This window comes from Cynocephalus volans, chromosome 5 (genome assembly GCF_027409185.1).
Source record: "Cynocephalus volans isolate mCynVol1 chromosome 5, mCynVol1.pri, whole genome shotgun sequence".
NCBI lineage: Eukaryota > Metazoa > Chordata > Mammalia > Dermoptera > Cynocephalidae > Cynocephalus > Cynocephalus volans.
In genome coordinates this window covers 9719312-9735535 of record NC_084464.1, presented here as the reverse complement: position 1 = coordinate 9735535, position 16224 = coordinate 9719312, and the positions used below count along the sequence as shown (strand labels likewise).

The following is a 16224-nucleotide window of genomic DNA, read 5'->3' as shown; positions in this document are numbered from 1 at the left end:
CAGAAGTACAGAGGTTTTACTCATTTTAAAATTGCACTTTCCAGTATAACCTGTAAAATAATGTTTTACGTAGTATTTTAGAGCACTATTGTTTGTATCTTTAAATATTGAATATACTTTTCAAAATAGTTCCCTAGCTGCTCAAGTGTGCTTTTTAAAGATATATAGTTGATATATTATTGAAGGTACTACAAAATAGAAATCTCTGGAGTGCAGAAGTTAAGAAAATAACCTTCATACTGAAAATATATCCTTAAAAAAAAAAAACCTCTATACAAATGTAGTACAGTATACAAATTTTTAAAAGATGGTATCAAGGCACGAAACATTGCAAGTCTCTTAGAAATCTATGAACACAGGCCTGCTAAGGTGAAAATAGTCTTAAAAATCTAGTGAAAACTTCATGTATATAAAATATGTCCGCATGATAGTTAATAACTATTCTTCACTTTCAGGTTTCATGCGTGTGCTAATCCAACACGTTCTTTCTTCATAAATAAAGCGTTCCTTCAGTGGTGTTTTTGTGGTTTGTCTCAGCTCTTGCCCTCAGGAAGTCTGGTAGACGTCGGGAATGGGGACCTGGATAGCAGCAGCCGGGAAGGCCTGAGGTATGTAGCCTGCGTACCCTCCGTACACGGCGGCGGCCGCTGCGGCGTTCTTCTGCAGTGTGGCGATCGTGGCTGTGGCCGGAGCAGCAAACGGCACGTAACTGGCCCCGTAGATCGCGGCAGCGGGGATTCTCTGAACGTTTGGAGCCACCGTGTACACCGGAGTTATTGGGCGGCCCTGGAAAGGTGGTGGCGTGGACACGGCAGGAATGACAGCAGTGGCGGCAGCGGCGGCGGCGGCGGGGGCGGCAGCAGCTGCAGCGGCACTGGCTGGGTCTGGATGCACAGCAATAGGGCTGATCATGTGCTCCATTGTGTGGATTTTGCCATCTTCAATCATTTTAGGGGCTGGGGCTGCCTGAAACATGGAATACTGGGGTCCAATGGCAGGGATGGCCACTGTACCAGGTTTAATGGCAACTGGATTAACGGCAGAGACTTCCAATTTCGGCACAAGTTCATATCCTTTCTCTTGCTGCTTTCCTTTCCCTTCGTGATATCGGCTACATGTACCACGGCCAGCAGAATATCCCCCGAGGTAGGAACCCCTGTGCCCTGGGGCTCTGTTGCCAGCTGCACCTCGCCCTCGGCCTCTTGTGCTGCCTGCTTTCACGAAGTAGTCCCTGCTTGGCCCGATGAGCGCGTTGTAGGGGTAGCCGTAGGAGGCCAGCGTGCAGGGGTCGCACGAGTCCACGTAGCTGGGCTGTGGCGCCGCCGCCGCCGCCGTGCCGCCGCCCTTGGCCGCCTTCTGGGAGCGGGAGCACTGCTCCTTGTCCACGGGCTTGGCGAGCGTGACCTCGAGGCGCGAGCCCTCCAGCTCGGTGCCGTTGAGGTTGTTCATGGCGTGCACGGCGTCCGCGCGGCTGCTGAAGTGCACGAAGGCGAAGGCGTAGTCGCCGATCTACTTGACGTGCTCCACGCAGCCGGGGTTGAACTGGCCGAAGCTCTTCTTGATGGTGTCCTCAGTGGTCTGGATCATGAGGTTGCGCACGTACAGGATCTTCACGGTCTCCATCACGTCCTCGTCCACGTCGATCTCGGGCTCGGCCCAGTCCACGGCGATCTGGTGGCCCCGCAGCTGGATGCGGCCGGGCATGAGCTTGCGGCGCGCCATGGCGGCAGCGCGGTGGCTCTCGTACTGGACGAAGGCGAAGCCGCGGTCCTTGCCGTCGAAGTCCATCATAGGCGCAGCTCGTAGATGCGGCCCACCGTCTGGAACACGGGCACCAGCTCGTCCTGGTACACGTCGCGCGGGATCTTGCCCACGAAGACCTCGCAGCCGCGCTGCGGGTGCGCGCCCTCCCAGCCTGGCGGCACTTGCGCTGCCCGTTCTCCTGCACCATGTGTAGCCCGTGCGCTCCAGCAGCGCCAGCAGCGCCGCCTCGTTGGGCGCGCCCGCCACGCCCTCGGGCACCTTGGCCGAGCAGGCGGCGGCCGGGTCGCTGCTCACGGCTGTGCTGGAATCCTCTGCGGTCATAAGGTCAACGGCATCCAGGGCGGGCGGAAACCAAAAACCACCAATTTGATTTGTCTGGTCCTTTATATAATGTAGAACAAGACTATACAGGCAAATTCGGGCAGCTTGCTTGGGATTTCTCCGTTCAATTTTCGGAGTGCCTTTCGAGGCAAATCCGGAGGCACAGCATGGCTTGGAGGAGCGCTGGAAGGGACGTCACGCGGACGGAGCCCTGACCTCGGCCGGGGCCTTCACAGCAGGGCCTGGGGCCTGGGTGCCGCTGGTTCAGAAGTGGCTCATGTTAATGCGCGCTGACCTAGAGTTACAGCTGGTTTCTGTTTATACAAGAGTTAAGGAGCCTCCCGCATTTCAGGAGAGCGCTAAACCTGTTTGCAGGCGCGTAATCCCAACTAAGTACTTTTGTAAGCTACTCTTTAAATATCATATTTATTTTAGTGATACCATCTTTATTGTTTAGCTTTTTTTCTTCCACAGCTTTATTTTCCCATTTCTTCATGTTCCTTTAGTTTGTTTGGCACCTGTCATTTCTTAAGCTCTCTGTAGTTCAGTTTATATTCCAAGACCACCCGTTTTTCCTTGAGAGTGGCAAAAGTTTGAAGAGTGGGTTTTTGTGCTTAAATTCAGGAAACCAGTAATTCTTGGGCCTCCTTCACTTGCATTTCTAAAATATGGTTTAGTAAATGAATTAGGGGGCATAGAACACACAGAGAATCTTAGCTCATAAAAATCACTATTTCATTAACCTCCTTGATCTCTATTTTAATTCAACTTGTTTTTGATCTAAATTTAGACAAGATCAATTTGATCAGCCAAGTAGAGGAAAAGTTCAAGAATAAATACACACAGAACCTACTAATGTTCTTTGCACTTCATCTTTGCCTGACTGACAACATGTACTTCCGTAAATTGGAGAATGGTCACAGCCCCCAAAGATAAATCCTTAACCCCAGAGCAACAGTATGGTAGCATCTGGGTGGGGATTATCTGATTTCAGAGTTTTGTGTTGAAATCAATCTCAGTGAAACCAGATCCTCTTTAGGGACTCTGAGGCAATGCATAAATTGTAACAAAGACTCAATTAGCAGGATTTTTAAAAATTATAAATATTGTATTCTTTTTGTACTGAGTAGACAGGCAATATTTAATATTTGTCTAAAAGTAGAAAGTGTGCTAATACTTTGGCCATTACAATATTGTCAGTTCTAGATATGACCTATCAGTTGTATTGATGAGTCATATAATTGGAAAACGCTATATAAAAGAGATAAATTAGAGAGTGATTGTGTGTGTGTGTATTTATATATATCTTTATTTTGCAAAAGGATTCATAGAAAGTAACTGATCTATTGAACATGTGATTCTTACATAATTGGTGAATAGTATTTTTAAATCCCCTTTTCTGTTTCTCCCCCCTCCTGGGTTTGCAATCTTGTCTCTCATTATGAGCTGGTCAGAGATGGATTGTGTGATTCAGTGTTATTCACCCGTTCAGAGCTGCTGGCCCTGAGATGGCTTGTCACAGATGCTCTTTGTTGAACTAGTAGTCTTGGTCAGAAGAACAGGAGAGGACAGTGTATCAGGGTTAATTACTGGAGAGAAAATGTGTGAATTCAGGGGAATGTAAATAGGTTACCAGGGCTAAGGGAGAAACAGACAAAATCAGGAGGAGAAACTCTAGAATGTTTACTTTCTTTGAATCATAGAGATAAGATATGCCAAGTACCCAAGTAGGTTAAGGTTTCAGTAAAGGCTGAATTTAAAATATTGCATTCCTAGTTGCCTTTGCAGAGGACCCTTCCCCACATTAACGACATTAAAATGAAAAAAATATATATATATGCAAATGAAGTAAATAGTAATTATAAGCAGAGCCACACATGGTTAGCTTGCTTCATCTTGGGAGCAAGTCTTGGTAGAGTGCTTAGTTGGGGAGAAGTTGGTGCTGATTTGTTTGTATTTTTATAACCAACTGACTTGGGCTGAATGTCCCCCCAGAACTTAGTCCCCACTGTGACAGTGTAGAGAGGCTGGGAAGTCCTATTATGGTAATTAAAAGGTGGGGCCTTGAAGTGGTGATTAGATTGTAGGGCAGTGCTGTACTGAATGGATTAATAATGGTGGTCAGGGGTGTGGTTCTGGGGGCTTTAAGAGAAAAGTCTGTCTCTCTCGGCTCTCTCTGCTTCCATCATCTTGCAATGTGAGACCCCTGGATCACTGTCACCACCAGCAAGGCCTTCACCAAATGTGTTTACTGGCCTTTGGATTTCTCAGCCTCCAAAACTGTAAACAATAAATATCATTTTCTTATAAATTACCCAGTTTCGGGTATGTTGTTATAAGCAATAGAAACAGACTAACACACCAACTACTAAGATTTTCCCATCTTTAATAAACTATGACTTTTTTTAGGACACATTTGCCATTATAACCTAAGCTCTTCTGTCATTTTGAACAGTGGACTTCCATGTGGCAACTTGAGAATATGGAAAATGCTAACTTTGTGGCAGTTAGAAAACAGGGAAAAAAGCATTTATACTTGATAACCTTCTTTTAACCTTTTAACTGAGGTATTGTTTACATACTATAAAATGAATGAATATTAAGAGAAAAGCTCAGTAACCTTTTACATATGTATATACCCAAGTAACCACCACTTAGATCCAGACCAGAACATTTCCAGCACTCTAGAAGTTGCCCTTATTCTTCCTCCCAGTTAATACTCTTTCCGTAGAGAATCTCTATTAGTACCTATCACCATAGATTGGATTTTCCTATTCAGTTTTTTGTGAATGTACAGAATGTATTCTTCTGTGCCTGCCTTCTTTTGTTCGATATTACGTCTATGAGATTTATCCATGTTGTTGCATTTAGCTGCAGTTTATTCTTAATATTGCTGACTAGTATTCTATTATATGAATATAACTATATTTATATAGCTTCCTGTTGATGGACATTTGGGTTGTTTCCAGGTTTTGGCTCTTGTGTGTAAAGCTGCTATGAACATTCTTGTACATGTCTTTTGGTAAACATGTACACTCATTTCTCTTGGATAGACAGCTACAAGTGGAATTTTTATATTGCAGGGTATTGTGAATACTATACTTTACAATATACTGCCAACAAATTTTCCCAAGTGTTTGTGCCAAGTTACATTCCCACTAAAAATGTATGAAAGTTGTAGTTGTTCTAGATCTTTGTCAACACTTGGTATTATGAATCCTTTTATTTAATTTATTTTTTTTAAATAAAAATGAAATTTATTTAGTTTTCTTGAAATATAAGTAACAAAATAATTGGTAAAAACCAAACCCAAACAAAAACTCCTGACATGTTATATGATCAATCCTCCGCCACCGCCGCGGCCCTCCCCGGCTTTCCCGCCGCCTCTCCCTCAGCGACCCGGCGCTTTTCCGGGGGCCTCCGCCCCCTTCCTCCAGCCTCCGCTGGCTCTGCAGCCTCGGGCCCCAGCGGATGCCACCCGCGGCAGCGGCGGCGGCGGCGGCGCCTTCTCTCCGTTGGCGCCTTCTCTCCGGTGCCGCCGCCGCCGCCTCCGTCCCCGCTCCAGTGCCGTCCCTTCCCGGGGAACGACGCCGGGGAGCGCCCGCGGCTGCCGCTTCCCGGCCCAGGACCGCCCCGGAGCCCGCGCTGGCCTGAGGCGCCGGCGCCATCCGATGTGCTCGGGGACGCGGCCCTGCAGCGCCTGCGTGACCGGCAGTGGCTGGAGGCGGCGTTCGGGACCCCGCGGCGGTCGGGCTGCCCGGTGCCCCAACGCACGCCCGCTGGGCCCAGCCTAGGCGGACTGCGCGCGCTGCGGCGCGGCCTGAGCCAGGCTCTGCTCGTGCATGCCCGGGCCTCACCGCCTGCCCGGGCCTCACCGCCTGCCCCGGCCTCACCGCCAGCCCCGGCCTCACCGCCTGCCCGGGCCTCACCGCATGCCCAGGCCGCGCCGCTGCGCACCGACCTCAGGCAGCCTATGTGGGCGAGGCGCGCCGGAGGCTGGGGAGGGTCCGGCGCCGCCGGCTGCGGCTTCGCGAGAGGGCCCGGGAACGCGAGGCCGACGGGGAGGCCGAGGCCGCGCGGGCAGCGGAGCGCGAGCAGGAGACTGACCGCTGGAAGGTCAAGTGCGTGCGGGAGCTGGAGGAGAAGGAGCGGGAGCAGGAGCTCAGAGCCGCCGCTAATGGTGTATTGTCTGGAGTGAGGAAAAAACAAGCAGACACCAAAAGAATGGTGGATATTCTGTGGGCTTTGGAGAAGTTGAGGAAACTGAGGAAAGAGGCTGCGGCAAGAAAGGGTTTGTCCTCCAGCATCAGCAGATGAGACTTTCGAGCATCATCTTCAGCCGCTGAGGAAACTCATTAAAAAACGCCCTGAACGCTGTGAAGCTGAAGAGAGAGCCCGCAGAGTTGTGTGGGAAGGAGAACAGGAAGAAGAGAGGAAAAGAGAATTGGAAAAAAACACAGAAAAGAGAAAGAGAAAACATTATCTCAGAAACGTGGAATTGAGTCCAAGTTATTCCGGGATCCAGACGAGTTTCCGCTCGCTCCCCTGTTGCAGCCTTTGGCAATATGACCTACAAGCTGAGCTCCCCCTGCCAGCTCTCATCCAGGTAAGGCATGACTGGGATCAGTACCTGGTGCCATCTGATCGTCCCAAAGGCAGCTCCGTTCCCCAAGGATGGGTTCCCCCCCCCCCCCCCCCCGCTCCCAACCAGCGACATCTGGGCTACCGCCATTGAGCTGCATTAGTAAAGATGCTCCAGGATCTATTTCGAGCTCTCAATGTTAGTGACGCTGCCATCTTGTGCTGAGGACTAAATTGCAACTTCTAAACTTCGTGTGGCATTGCCAGACCCTGCAGTTACACTTTCCTTCTGTGCTCTGTCCTGGCTAGAGGGGCCTCTTGAATCAGGAGATTAATATTGTTCTTCAAGAAAGGATCTAGGTGAACTGAGGTTATTACCACAGGCAGTGGCCTTGGTTCACCAAATCTGCCTCTGTTTTGAGGGGCTTGGTCCAGAGTGATTTGTTAATTGACTCCAACTTTATCAATCTTTTTATAATTTTATTTCCATGGTAGGTGTATTAGAAACTTCTTGGGTTTTAATTTGCATTTCCCCCATGACTAATAATGTTGAGTACTTCTTCATGTGCTTATTAGCCATATGAATATCTACTTTTTCAAGTTCCTGTTCAAGTTTATTTTGTTTTGTTGGGTTGTTTATTGATTAGTAGGAGATTTTTAAACCTTTTTGATATGACTCATTTGTCAGATATAGATATATATGTCAGATACAGATGTATACATATATATGTAGCCATATACAATTTATGTATATATCAGATATAAATAAGTCACACATAGCTATGTCAGATATCTGTAGGTCTCCAATCTGTACCTTGACTCTTTATCCTCTTAATCATATCTTTTAATGAAAATAAATTCTTGATTTTAAAAAGATACATATCTTCTTTTTTTCTGTGACCAGTGCCTTTTGTATTTTCTTTAGAAATCATTGTGTATACCAGATCAATAAAGATATTCAATGATGTTTTCTTTTTTTTTGTTTGTTTTGTTTGGCAACTGGTCAGGCCAGGGTTCCAAATCCTTGACCTTGGTGTTAAAACACTGCATTTTAACCAACTAAGCTAACAGGTCAGCCCACAATGGTATTTACTAGTAGAAGATTTATTGTTTTATCTTCCAGATTTAAGAATATAACCATCTCAAATTATTTTTATGTATGGTGTGAAGTAGTGGGAAAGTTCATATTCTTCCACGTGGATATCTAATTATTAAAGCACCATTTATTGGAAAGAGTTTTCTTTTTGGCATCTTTGTCTTAAATCAAGTGACTATGTATACATGTAAGCCTCTTTCTGAGCTATTTTGGTCTCTTTGTCTAACTTTGAGGCAATACCACAATGTCTTCATAATTGTAACTTTATAATAACTATAACTGTATTGCAAATCTTGAAATATGGGGCTATAAGTTTGCTAAATTTGTACCTTGTTTTAAAAGATTGTTTTCACTCTTACTATTCTAGGTCCTTTGAATTTCCACTATTTTTAGAAACAGCTTTCTAGTTTCCAAAAAATGTAATCCTTTCTGGAATCTGATTGAGAATTTATTGAATCTATATATCTATTTTGAGTCAATTGACGTTTTAACAATATTGCATCTCCCAATCAATAAACATAATATATTTCTCCATTTATTTAGGTCTTTTAAAATTTCTCTTCATCATATTTTGTAGTTTTTAGTGTAAAGTTCCTTAATATCTTTTGTTAGATTTAGCCTTTAGCATTGATGTTTTTGTTGCTTGTGAATGACATTTCAAAAAAATCTCATTATCCAGTCTTTGTTTCTAATATCCAGAAATACATTTGATATTTGTGTATTAATCTTGTGTCCAGAAACCTTACTAACTTCACCTGTTAATTCTCATAGATGGTTTGTAGATTGCTTTGAACTTTAAAAATTTGTCATCATTTGTGAATACTGACAGCTTTACTTCTTTCTTTCCAATCTCTGAACTTTTTATTTTATTTCATTTTCTTGTGCCATCACATGGTTAGGATCCCAGATAGAATGTTCAGTAGAAGTGGTGATCTCGTAATTAGCTTTAAAAGTTTTCCTTATTTCTAAATGAAATAAGACAGTCAGCTTCTTTATTCTTTTTAAAGGTCTTCTTACTTTAGTCTTTTGAGGTAAAGTTTGTCTCATGGTTTCTCCTCGATGGCTGTGTCTTTCATTCCCTCACCCCCTACCACACTTTTCTTTACTTGTCATATTGGCTTGGACTTCAGGAATTGAAGTCTTCTTTATTGGGATGTTGCTGCATTGGCCGGATTCTACTTCATGGGGCTGTGAGAGTTGAGAAAATGAGGCACACCTCCCTTATCCTTAGGTGTGTTCTTCTCTTCTCTCCAAAATACCACCATGTGAAGTTGTATGTATTAGGACAATGATCTTTAATTACTTCTGCTTGTCTCATAGAAATTTTTTGAAAAATGATATATACCACCTCACAAATTTTTATGTTGACACCTAAACTTTTTCGTCATAAATTGAAATATTCATAAAGATATTATCTGGCATACTGTAACTAATAACATGTTAAAACAAAACTATTTACCTCACTCATAAATGTATCAATTGGAATATAAATATATGATAATTCGATCCCTACTTTCATCTAATTAACAAATATATAAACAAGGTTTTCTTTCACATTTAGAAATTTAACTTCTTTCCTTTTTCTTCTTAAATTTGTATTTACATTTTTATCGTAATGTAATGTATTTTTATGCTTTAAAGTATTTTATTGAACACCCTATTTCTCTGCCACAAAAATATGTGTAAATTGATATTTTAAATCTCTAATATTTATTTGATACTGAAATTTTATTTTAACTTCTGCACACATTAGACATGGTGTGAAATTTTTTCTGGACTGAATTATAATTGTCATAAAATTACTAAAACAATATATTACAAATACTTTTGAGTGGTGATATTTAAAATGGTAGTAGTTTTAATACTTATTTTATTTACTTGAATTTTTGATAAATAATTATGTTATTAAATATAATGAGTAAATTGAAATACAACTCTTAACGAGATTAAAAAGGCTTTAGAGTAGTGTATGTCTCTGTAGATAATGCATATATTATCATTTTTTTTTAATGCATATATTATCTTGATTCAGTCATTTCACAATGTATATTATTTCAAAACATGATGTTGTACACCATAAATATATACAACTTTTATTTGTCAGTAAACAAAGAACTGGAAGCTACCTATGTGCAAGATGGTTTTTTCTAGCTATTAGAGTCACTTTCTCTATTTTTGGAACATACACTAAAAAGGCCTTACTGTGACTTAGATGCATATTAATTGTACTAGTTAACCTTTCACTTAGAGGCACATTGTTTATTTTTATAAACTAAGAAAAGTAGAAATATGTTTAATTTCATTACACTTTTGCTTTTAAATTTTTTTAATATAAAATGTAGCTTATTACATATTTTTATCAAAACATCACAGCTGCATATTTAGCTCAGTTCATTAAAAGAAAATGCTTTTCATATAGCCTAACTGGCAAAGAACTTATTGTCAAATATGTCAGAAACCCAGCTAATAAAAAATGATCAGAAAGTACTTGACAAATTCACAATAACTATAAAAAAGATAAATGCAAATGTGGTAAGGCTCGTCTTTCGGATATGTACATGAAATATTTGTCCACAAATTATGCAGTTGTTTCTAGCTCAATAATAGGCCACTTGATTTAAAATCTGCCTTCTAATTCTGTTATTAGGCCTTGCCTCATAACTTCATGCATACGTTATTTATGAGTTTATATATACCTTCTTATTTGAAGAGGCATGCAACATGTTTGTGTTAAAAATCATAGAGAAAAATAAATGGGTTGTGTAGTAATCAATGGCTTTATTTACAACATCACAGAATAGGAATTAGCTGCACCTATCTGGTAGTTTTCTTTAGTAAACACAGTGAGAACACAGTATAATTACTATGTACAGTGCACACACTAATTTTATATGTTCCTGATTCACGACTCAATCCAAGAGGGAAGTGAAGGGAGGCCCCAGGAAGTAGCTGAGTTGCAGGCAGAAAGAGCAGTCAGTTCACAGTGCTGCAGGAAGCCTATCAAGTCGTGTGCAGACTGTCAGGCTGAATCATGGGTCCAAAAGCCTCCTTCCCATTCCAGCCAAGCCCAGCTGTCCTGATTGGCAGTCTCAAGAAGATGGGAAGAAACTCCTGGATTTGTGTACAGTGAATGAAGAAAAGCAGGTAAAACAGTCCTTTTTACAAAGGAAGCAAATAAATTTCCACCAAACTAAGAAGACCTTGGTCAGTTCCATGGAGTTGCCATTTTGCTTCTCCCTTTCCAGAGATCACCAGATGATTGCCCAAGTCTTGGATCTGTGACATCAGAAACAATAGTAGAGAGATAAGATGATACCCATACTTTTGAAGCCAAAGAGAACTTTTAGTCTTTTTTTACTTTTACCTTTTCCTTATTTACAATAGTAAGAAAAGGGAGGGGTTATCAAATACTCATATTTTGGAGTTTTATGTCTCTGTTCATCATTCAAAGGAACTTCTGCTGTGGAGTTATACCTTTTCACCTGGTATTTGACTGAGTTCTATTTGTTGGCTTATTGTATTCACCTCCCCCCAACCCCCCCAAGAATTGATCATATTTGCCTATTTCTTTGTATTTTAGGAAAGCAGAACTTGGCACACAGAAATTTGTTTTGATCATTCTCTATTTACATTAGAATTAGGGTTGCTTACAGGGGATGCTGATTTTGCTGAACTATAAGCACCACATTAGATACTCTTCTATGTTTCCATCCAGGACATTCTAATGACATTGCTCATTGGATGTGATTATTCATTCTTCTGAGAGTGTTAAACGGGTGTGAGCAGAGCTGTGTAGTATCTGGTGGGTGGGGTTAGGAAATTCTTTCCCATGCAGTGCCACAGGGTTATACAAACACTGCACTGTTGCTTAAAGCCCAAGTGAGACTCCTCAAAGAATCCCTGAAGAAAATTTGACTCCTGTGGTTACAGTCTGTTGGTGACACTCTGCTTCAAATATTCTTTGATCTTAACTCCAAGGACTATTTTAAATTTTCCAATGTCTGGCAGATTGAGGAACGAATATAAGGGAGAACTAGCAGAAGCTGGTCAGAGGTAAGAGAATTTATTCCACGATTCCACAAGTCACCTGAAAAAGAGGGAAGGAAATCTTGTGCTGTATTATTTTTGAGAATTTTACTATCTTTTTTATTAAAAATTTAATAGTAAAAGAAACAAATCTCGTCATTTACTACTTGAATTTTGTGATACTTGAATATGTTCAGATTTGGTAATAAAGATACCAACATTTATCTGAGCCTTTTTGCTACAAACTAGAAGAAGGCTGGCTGGTTAGCTTAGTTGGTTAGAGTGCGGTATTATATAACACCAAGGTCAAAAGTTCAGGTCCCACACCAGCCAGCCACCAAAAAGCGAAAACATACAAACTGGAAGACAACATTGTTATTGTAATTGGCTCTTAAATCAACACAGAATGCTAAATTTATAACCTATGAGGTGTGAAAGCAACCTAAGTTAATTGTATGGAACTCAAAACCTTGGTATAATTTGATGAGGTTCACAGCCCATATGAGTCTAGTTATGTTATACTGAACACAAAACATTATTAATGCTATTATTTAAAAAATACCATTTTAGAGTTTATAATAGTGTTTGTCTTTCCAGACTCCAAAGGGAAAGGAGCTGTCAAGGTAGTCACTTCTGGATATCAGTAACTTCTGTCTAAGGCACATTTCTATATGGATACAATGTATGAGTGGTAGGGTGCTTGGGAGCCAGGAGGTACCTTTATGGTTATCACAGTACATTGGGAAACAGGGCAGTTGGCTCTCTAAAGTCCCTGAACTTGGATTTCTCTACACCATTGATATATGAGGATGTTTAAATCAGGGACTCTTTGCGTATGGCTTGAGAAAGGAAGACCTTATTAGGCAGCTAAAAAGTTGCTTTTAGTCCATTTTACGTGATACTATAGAAGAACTAGGCAATCATGACAGTCAAATGTCCATCAAAATTAGCTAAAAATTCAGAATTAAATATTTAAAAATATTTTAAAATGCATTCAGGACCAGGAAATCAAGGAAGAAATATTTGGGGATGAGGGATAAGGGGCAAGTAAAAGTAGCCATAAGAGCCACCTTTCATCTTGAGGGTATTTGTTAAGCTGGATGAACTTGGGCATCTGTTGTCATGGTCTTATAGGGCTTGAGACCCTTCCTGATGTGGGAAATCCAATAGGATACACCTCTTAAACTGACACCCCAAAAAGATTCAAGGAAATTTGTTTGTCTCAAACACTAGAACAGAGTTAAGGGGAAAAAATTTTCCTGGAGGATTCATAGCTACAAGCCAGATCTCACAAGCGTGATCTGAAAAATTTCAAGCTGAGAATATAGTACAAAACGGTCCTGAAACTAATGCCTCTGGCATCTACCAGCATCTGCCAGCACTAAATGCATATCCTGAAACTGCTAGTGCCTCCAGCATCTACCAACATCTACCAGCAGTCAATGCATATCCTCTCTAGAGAACTTATCTTCATTTCAGATCATAATAATATTTCCTATATACAGCTCCAAGGATCAGATAATATGAAAAGAAATCATCACATGTAGAAAACAAACAAACAAACAAACAAACAAACAAAAAAAAAACCCAAAACAAGGGACCATCAATAAAAGCCAGCAGGGAAAAAAATCAGTTTTTTTTTCTATCAGACCCACAAATTCTTTAGCTATTGAAATTTTTCTGAAATAGGATTTAAAATATGTTTGTCAAATATATTTTAAGAAAGTAAGGAAAAGCTTAAAATATGAGTTAAGAGAAAGCAGGTTTTATTTATTTATTTATTTTTTTTTGTCTTTTTTCGTGAGTGGCACTCAGCCAGTGAGTGCACCGGCCATTCCTATATAGGATCCGAACCTGCGGCGGGAGCGTCGCTGCGCTCCCAGCGCCGCACTCTCCCGAGTGCGCCACGGGCTCGGCCCGAGAAAGCAGGTTTTAAAAATAACCAAACAGAACTTTAGAAATAAAGATAATATAAATTAAAAACTAAATAGACAATTTTAACACAAGATGAGAAAAAGCTGGAGAAAGAATTAGTGAGAAGGAAGCTATTTGTGAAATTATTCAGAATTCAGCCCAGAGAGATAAAAAGAGATGTTAAAAAACATAGAGGGTAAGATGAGAATGTGTGTCTAATCAGAGTTCTAGAAAGAAAAGAAAGAATGGAGTTCAGAATTACCAGAACTGATGAAGTCACCAATTCAGACTCAGGAAAATCAAAGAAAACAATAAAGATGGATTTAAAATAATCTATACCTAGGTACTTCATAGTAAAACTATAGAAAACTAAAGACAAAAGAAAAATCTTAAATATATCCAGAGAGAAAAGGCAGATTACCTTTCAAGATTACTTTCAAAATTCAAATTGTAACTAGGGAACCTAGAAGACAGTGTAATGATGTTGACAATATATGGAAAGAAATAATTGTAAACTTAGAATTCTTCATCAGTGAAAATATTTTTCAAGAATGAGGGTGAAACAAATACATTCCCACTCAAACAAAAAAAGAGTGAATATGCCAGCACCTCCAGCATATATTTTAGGTGGAAGAAAAGTGGTCCTAGATGGCAGATCTAAGATGAAAATAAGAAAGAAGAGCAAAATAAGTTTTGGGTAAAGTTAAAAAATAACTTCTGGGTAAATCTAAACAAACATTGAATAAAACAACATGTATAATGTGCTGTAGTTTTAAAGGGGGTTTTAAAGGTCCTTCTGTCATTTGGGAGATGGAGGATGAAGGTGGATGAACTCTGTATTTAATCAATTAAAATTTGCCTGTTAAAATTTCTAGGATGACTACTATTTTATTTATTTATTTATTTATTTTTTTAGAATAACAAAAAAATATTTTACTAAAACATAGATTTACAGAAGTTTCCAGACAAGCCATACAAAATGGTCACAAGCTTTTTTGAAGGGGGGAATCTACACTTGACAGCAAAGTCACAATGTTATTAGTGAGGGCTGTGATGTTTGTTTAATATTCCCATTTTGGTTTAAACAATCAAGCTTGTCCACCTACAGCATCTAAATAAAGTTAGACTTGGCTAGAGAGCATATTCTAAAGAACTGGTTAGCTGCTTTTAACCAATGCAATTAGATCACCATAAAAAAGGGGGAAAGGAAATATAAAATTAAAATAAAACTACCTCCCCCCTCAAAACAATAAAATAAAATAAAAACACCCACACCCCTGCAGCTAACCTTGACAACTACCTTCATTCACAGTGCTTTATACTTAAACTATGATGGGGGAAATGAATAAAAGTAGAGAGTGGCAACTGCTTTTAAACGTTTTCACAACAATCCAGATGATACTTCTAGCCTCTGCTCATGCTTTACAATAGTGAATCAGGACAAGACATAGATTTGCTAATGTGCATTTAATCACCAAAGGACTGAAGATGTCTGGGCTTTTATTCTGTAACGTTTCTAAGACTGTGTCCATTAAATGCAAACAAAAAAGGAAGAAGTCTTGGCAGAACAGGAGAAGTGATGCACACTTGATCAGATCGATTTAAATATTATTCATGGCATATAGCCTAGTCCATGCTCTAGCTGTTTCTATGGCTTGGGCTTCGTTGGTCTTCCACTGCTCCGCTACATCATTTGCTAATGGATCATCTGGATTGGGAGCACTTAACAAAGCCTGGATCGATAGCAGAACTGTGCGGATCTGCAGTGCTGGGGACCATTTATCTTTCAAAATATCTAAACATATTCTTCCCAACTTGTCTACATTAGGATGATAAATTTTGGTCATGAAACATACTTTAGGGGCTGCCATAGGGTATTCTTCTGGAAGGAATAGTTCAAGTTTAAAAGTCCCTCCCTCAAAGGGTGAATCCTGGGGGCCAACAATGACCACATGGAAATAACGGGTGTTGCTCTCATCTGGTTCTGCCTTAATGCCAGGAACTGGTTCTGCCAGCAAATGCTGGGTTTCTTTGATGATCCTGCGGGGCAGCCCAGCCATCTTGTCAGATCCCGAGTTCAGCCTCTAGTCGTGTCTCCGGCTCCGCTCGCCTCACGCACGAGTCTAACTACTATTTAATAGAATAAAAACAGAGTATACAACCTCCAAACTAAAGGTGGGCAGGGGGTGGGGAGGCAGAAATGGAAGTATAAAATAAAGTCAATCCTAAAGAAGGCAAAGGAGAAAGGAAAAAATCAGGAGAAACAAATGGGAGGCACAAAATTAGACAGCAGGAATAAATTCAAAGTTATCAGCAATTTTAATACCTGCAAATGGCCTAATAGCTTGACATAAAAGCCAAAGATGATCAGGCTTTATTAAAAATCAAAATTAAAGTTTGTTAGATAAATCCAAAGTGATTTAGAAAATTTGAATGTAAAAAGATGAAGAGATATACTAATACGAGGCAAATACTATTCAGAAGAAAACTGTAATCTAAGGTGAAAGCATTACTAGAAAGCA

General features: G+C 40.6%; 1 protein-coding gene and 2 pseudogenes across 1 annotated transcript; 1 reads left to right on the top strand and 2 right to left on the bottom strand.

Moving 5' to 3' along the window:
• Window positions 1-546: 546 nt before the first annotated feature.
• LOC134378292 (RNA-binding protein 47-like) lies at window positions 547-2085 on the bottom strand (annotated as a pseudogene).
• Window positions 2086-5420: 3335 nt separating this feature from the next.
• Window positions 5421-7615, top strand: LOC134378291 (programmed cell death protein 7-like; annotated as a pseudogene).
• Window positions 7616-15062: 7447 nt separating this feature from the next.
• Window positions 15063-15762, bottom strand: LOC134378000 (ubiquitin-conjugating enzyme E2 N-like). Its single transcript, XM_063096880.1, has one exon. The coding sequence runs from the start codon at window positions 15760-15762 to the stop codon at window positions 15304-15306; it is 459 nt and encodes a 152-aa protein (XP_062952950.1). The 3' UTR covers window positions 15063-15303.
• Window positions 15763-16224: the final 462 nt, after the last annotated feature.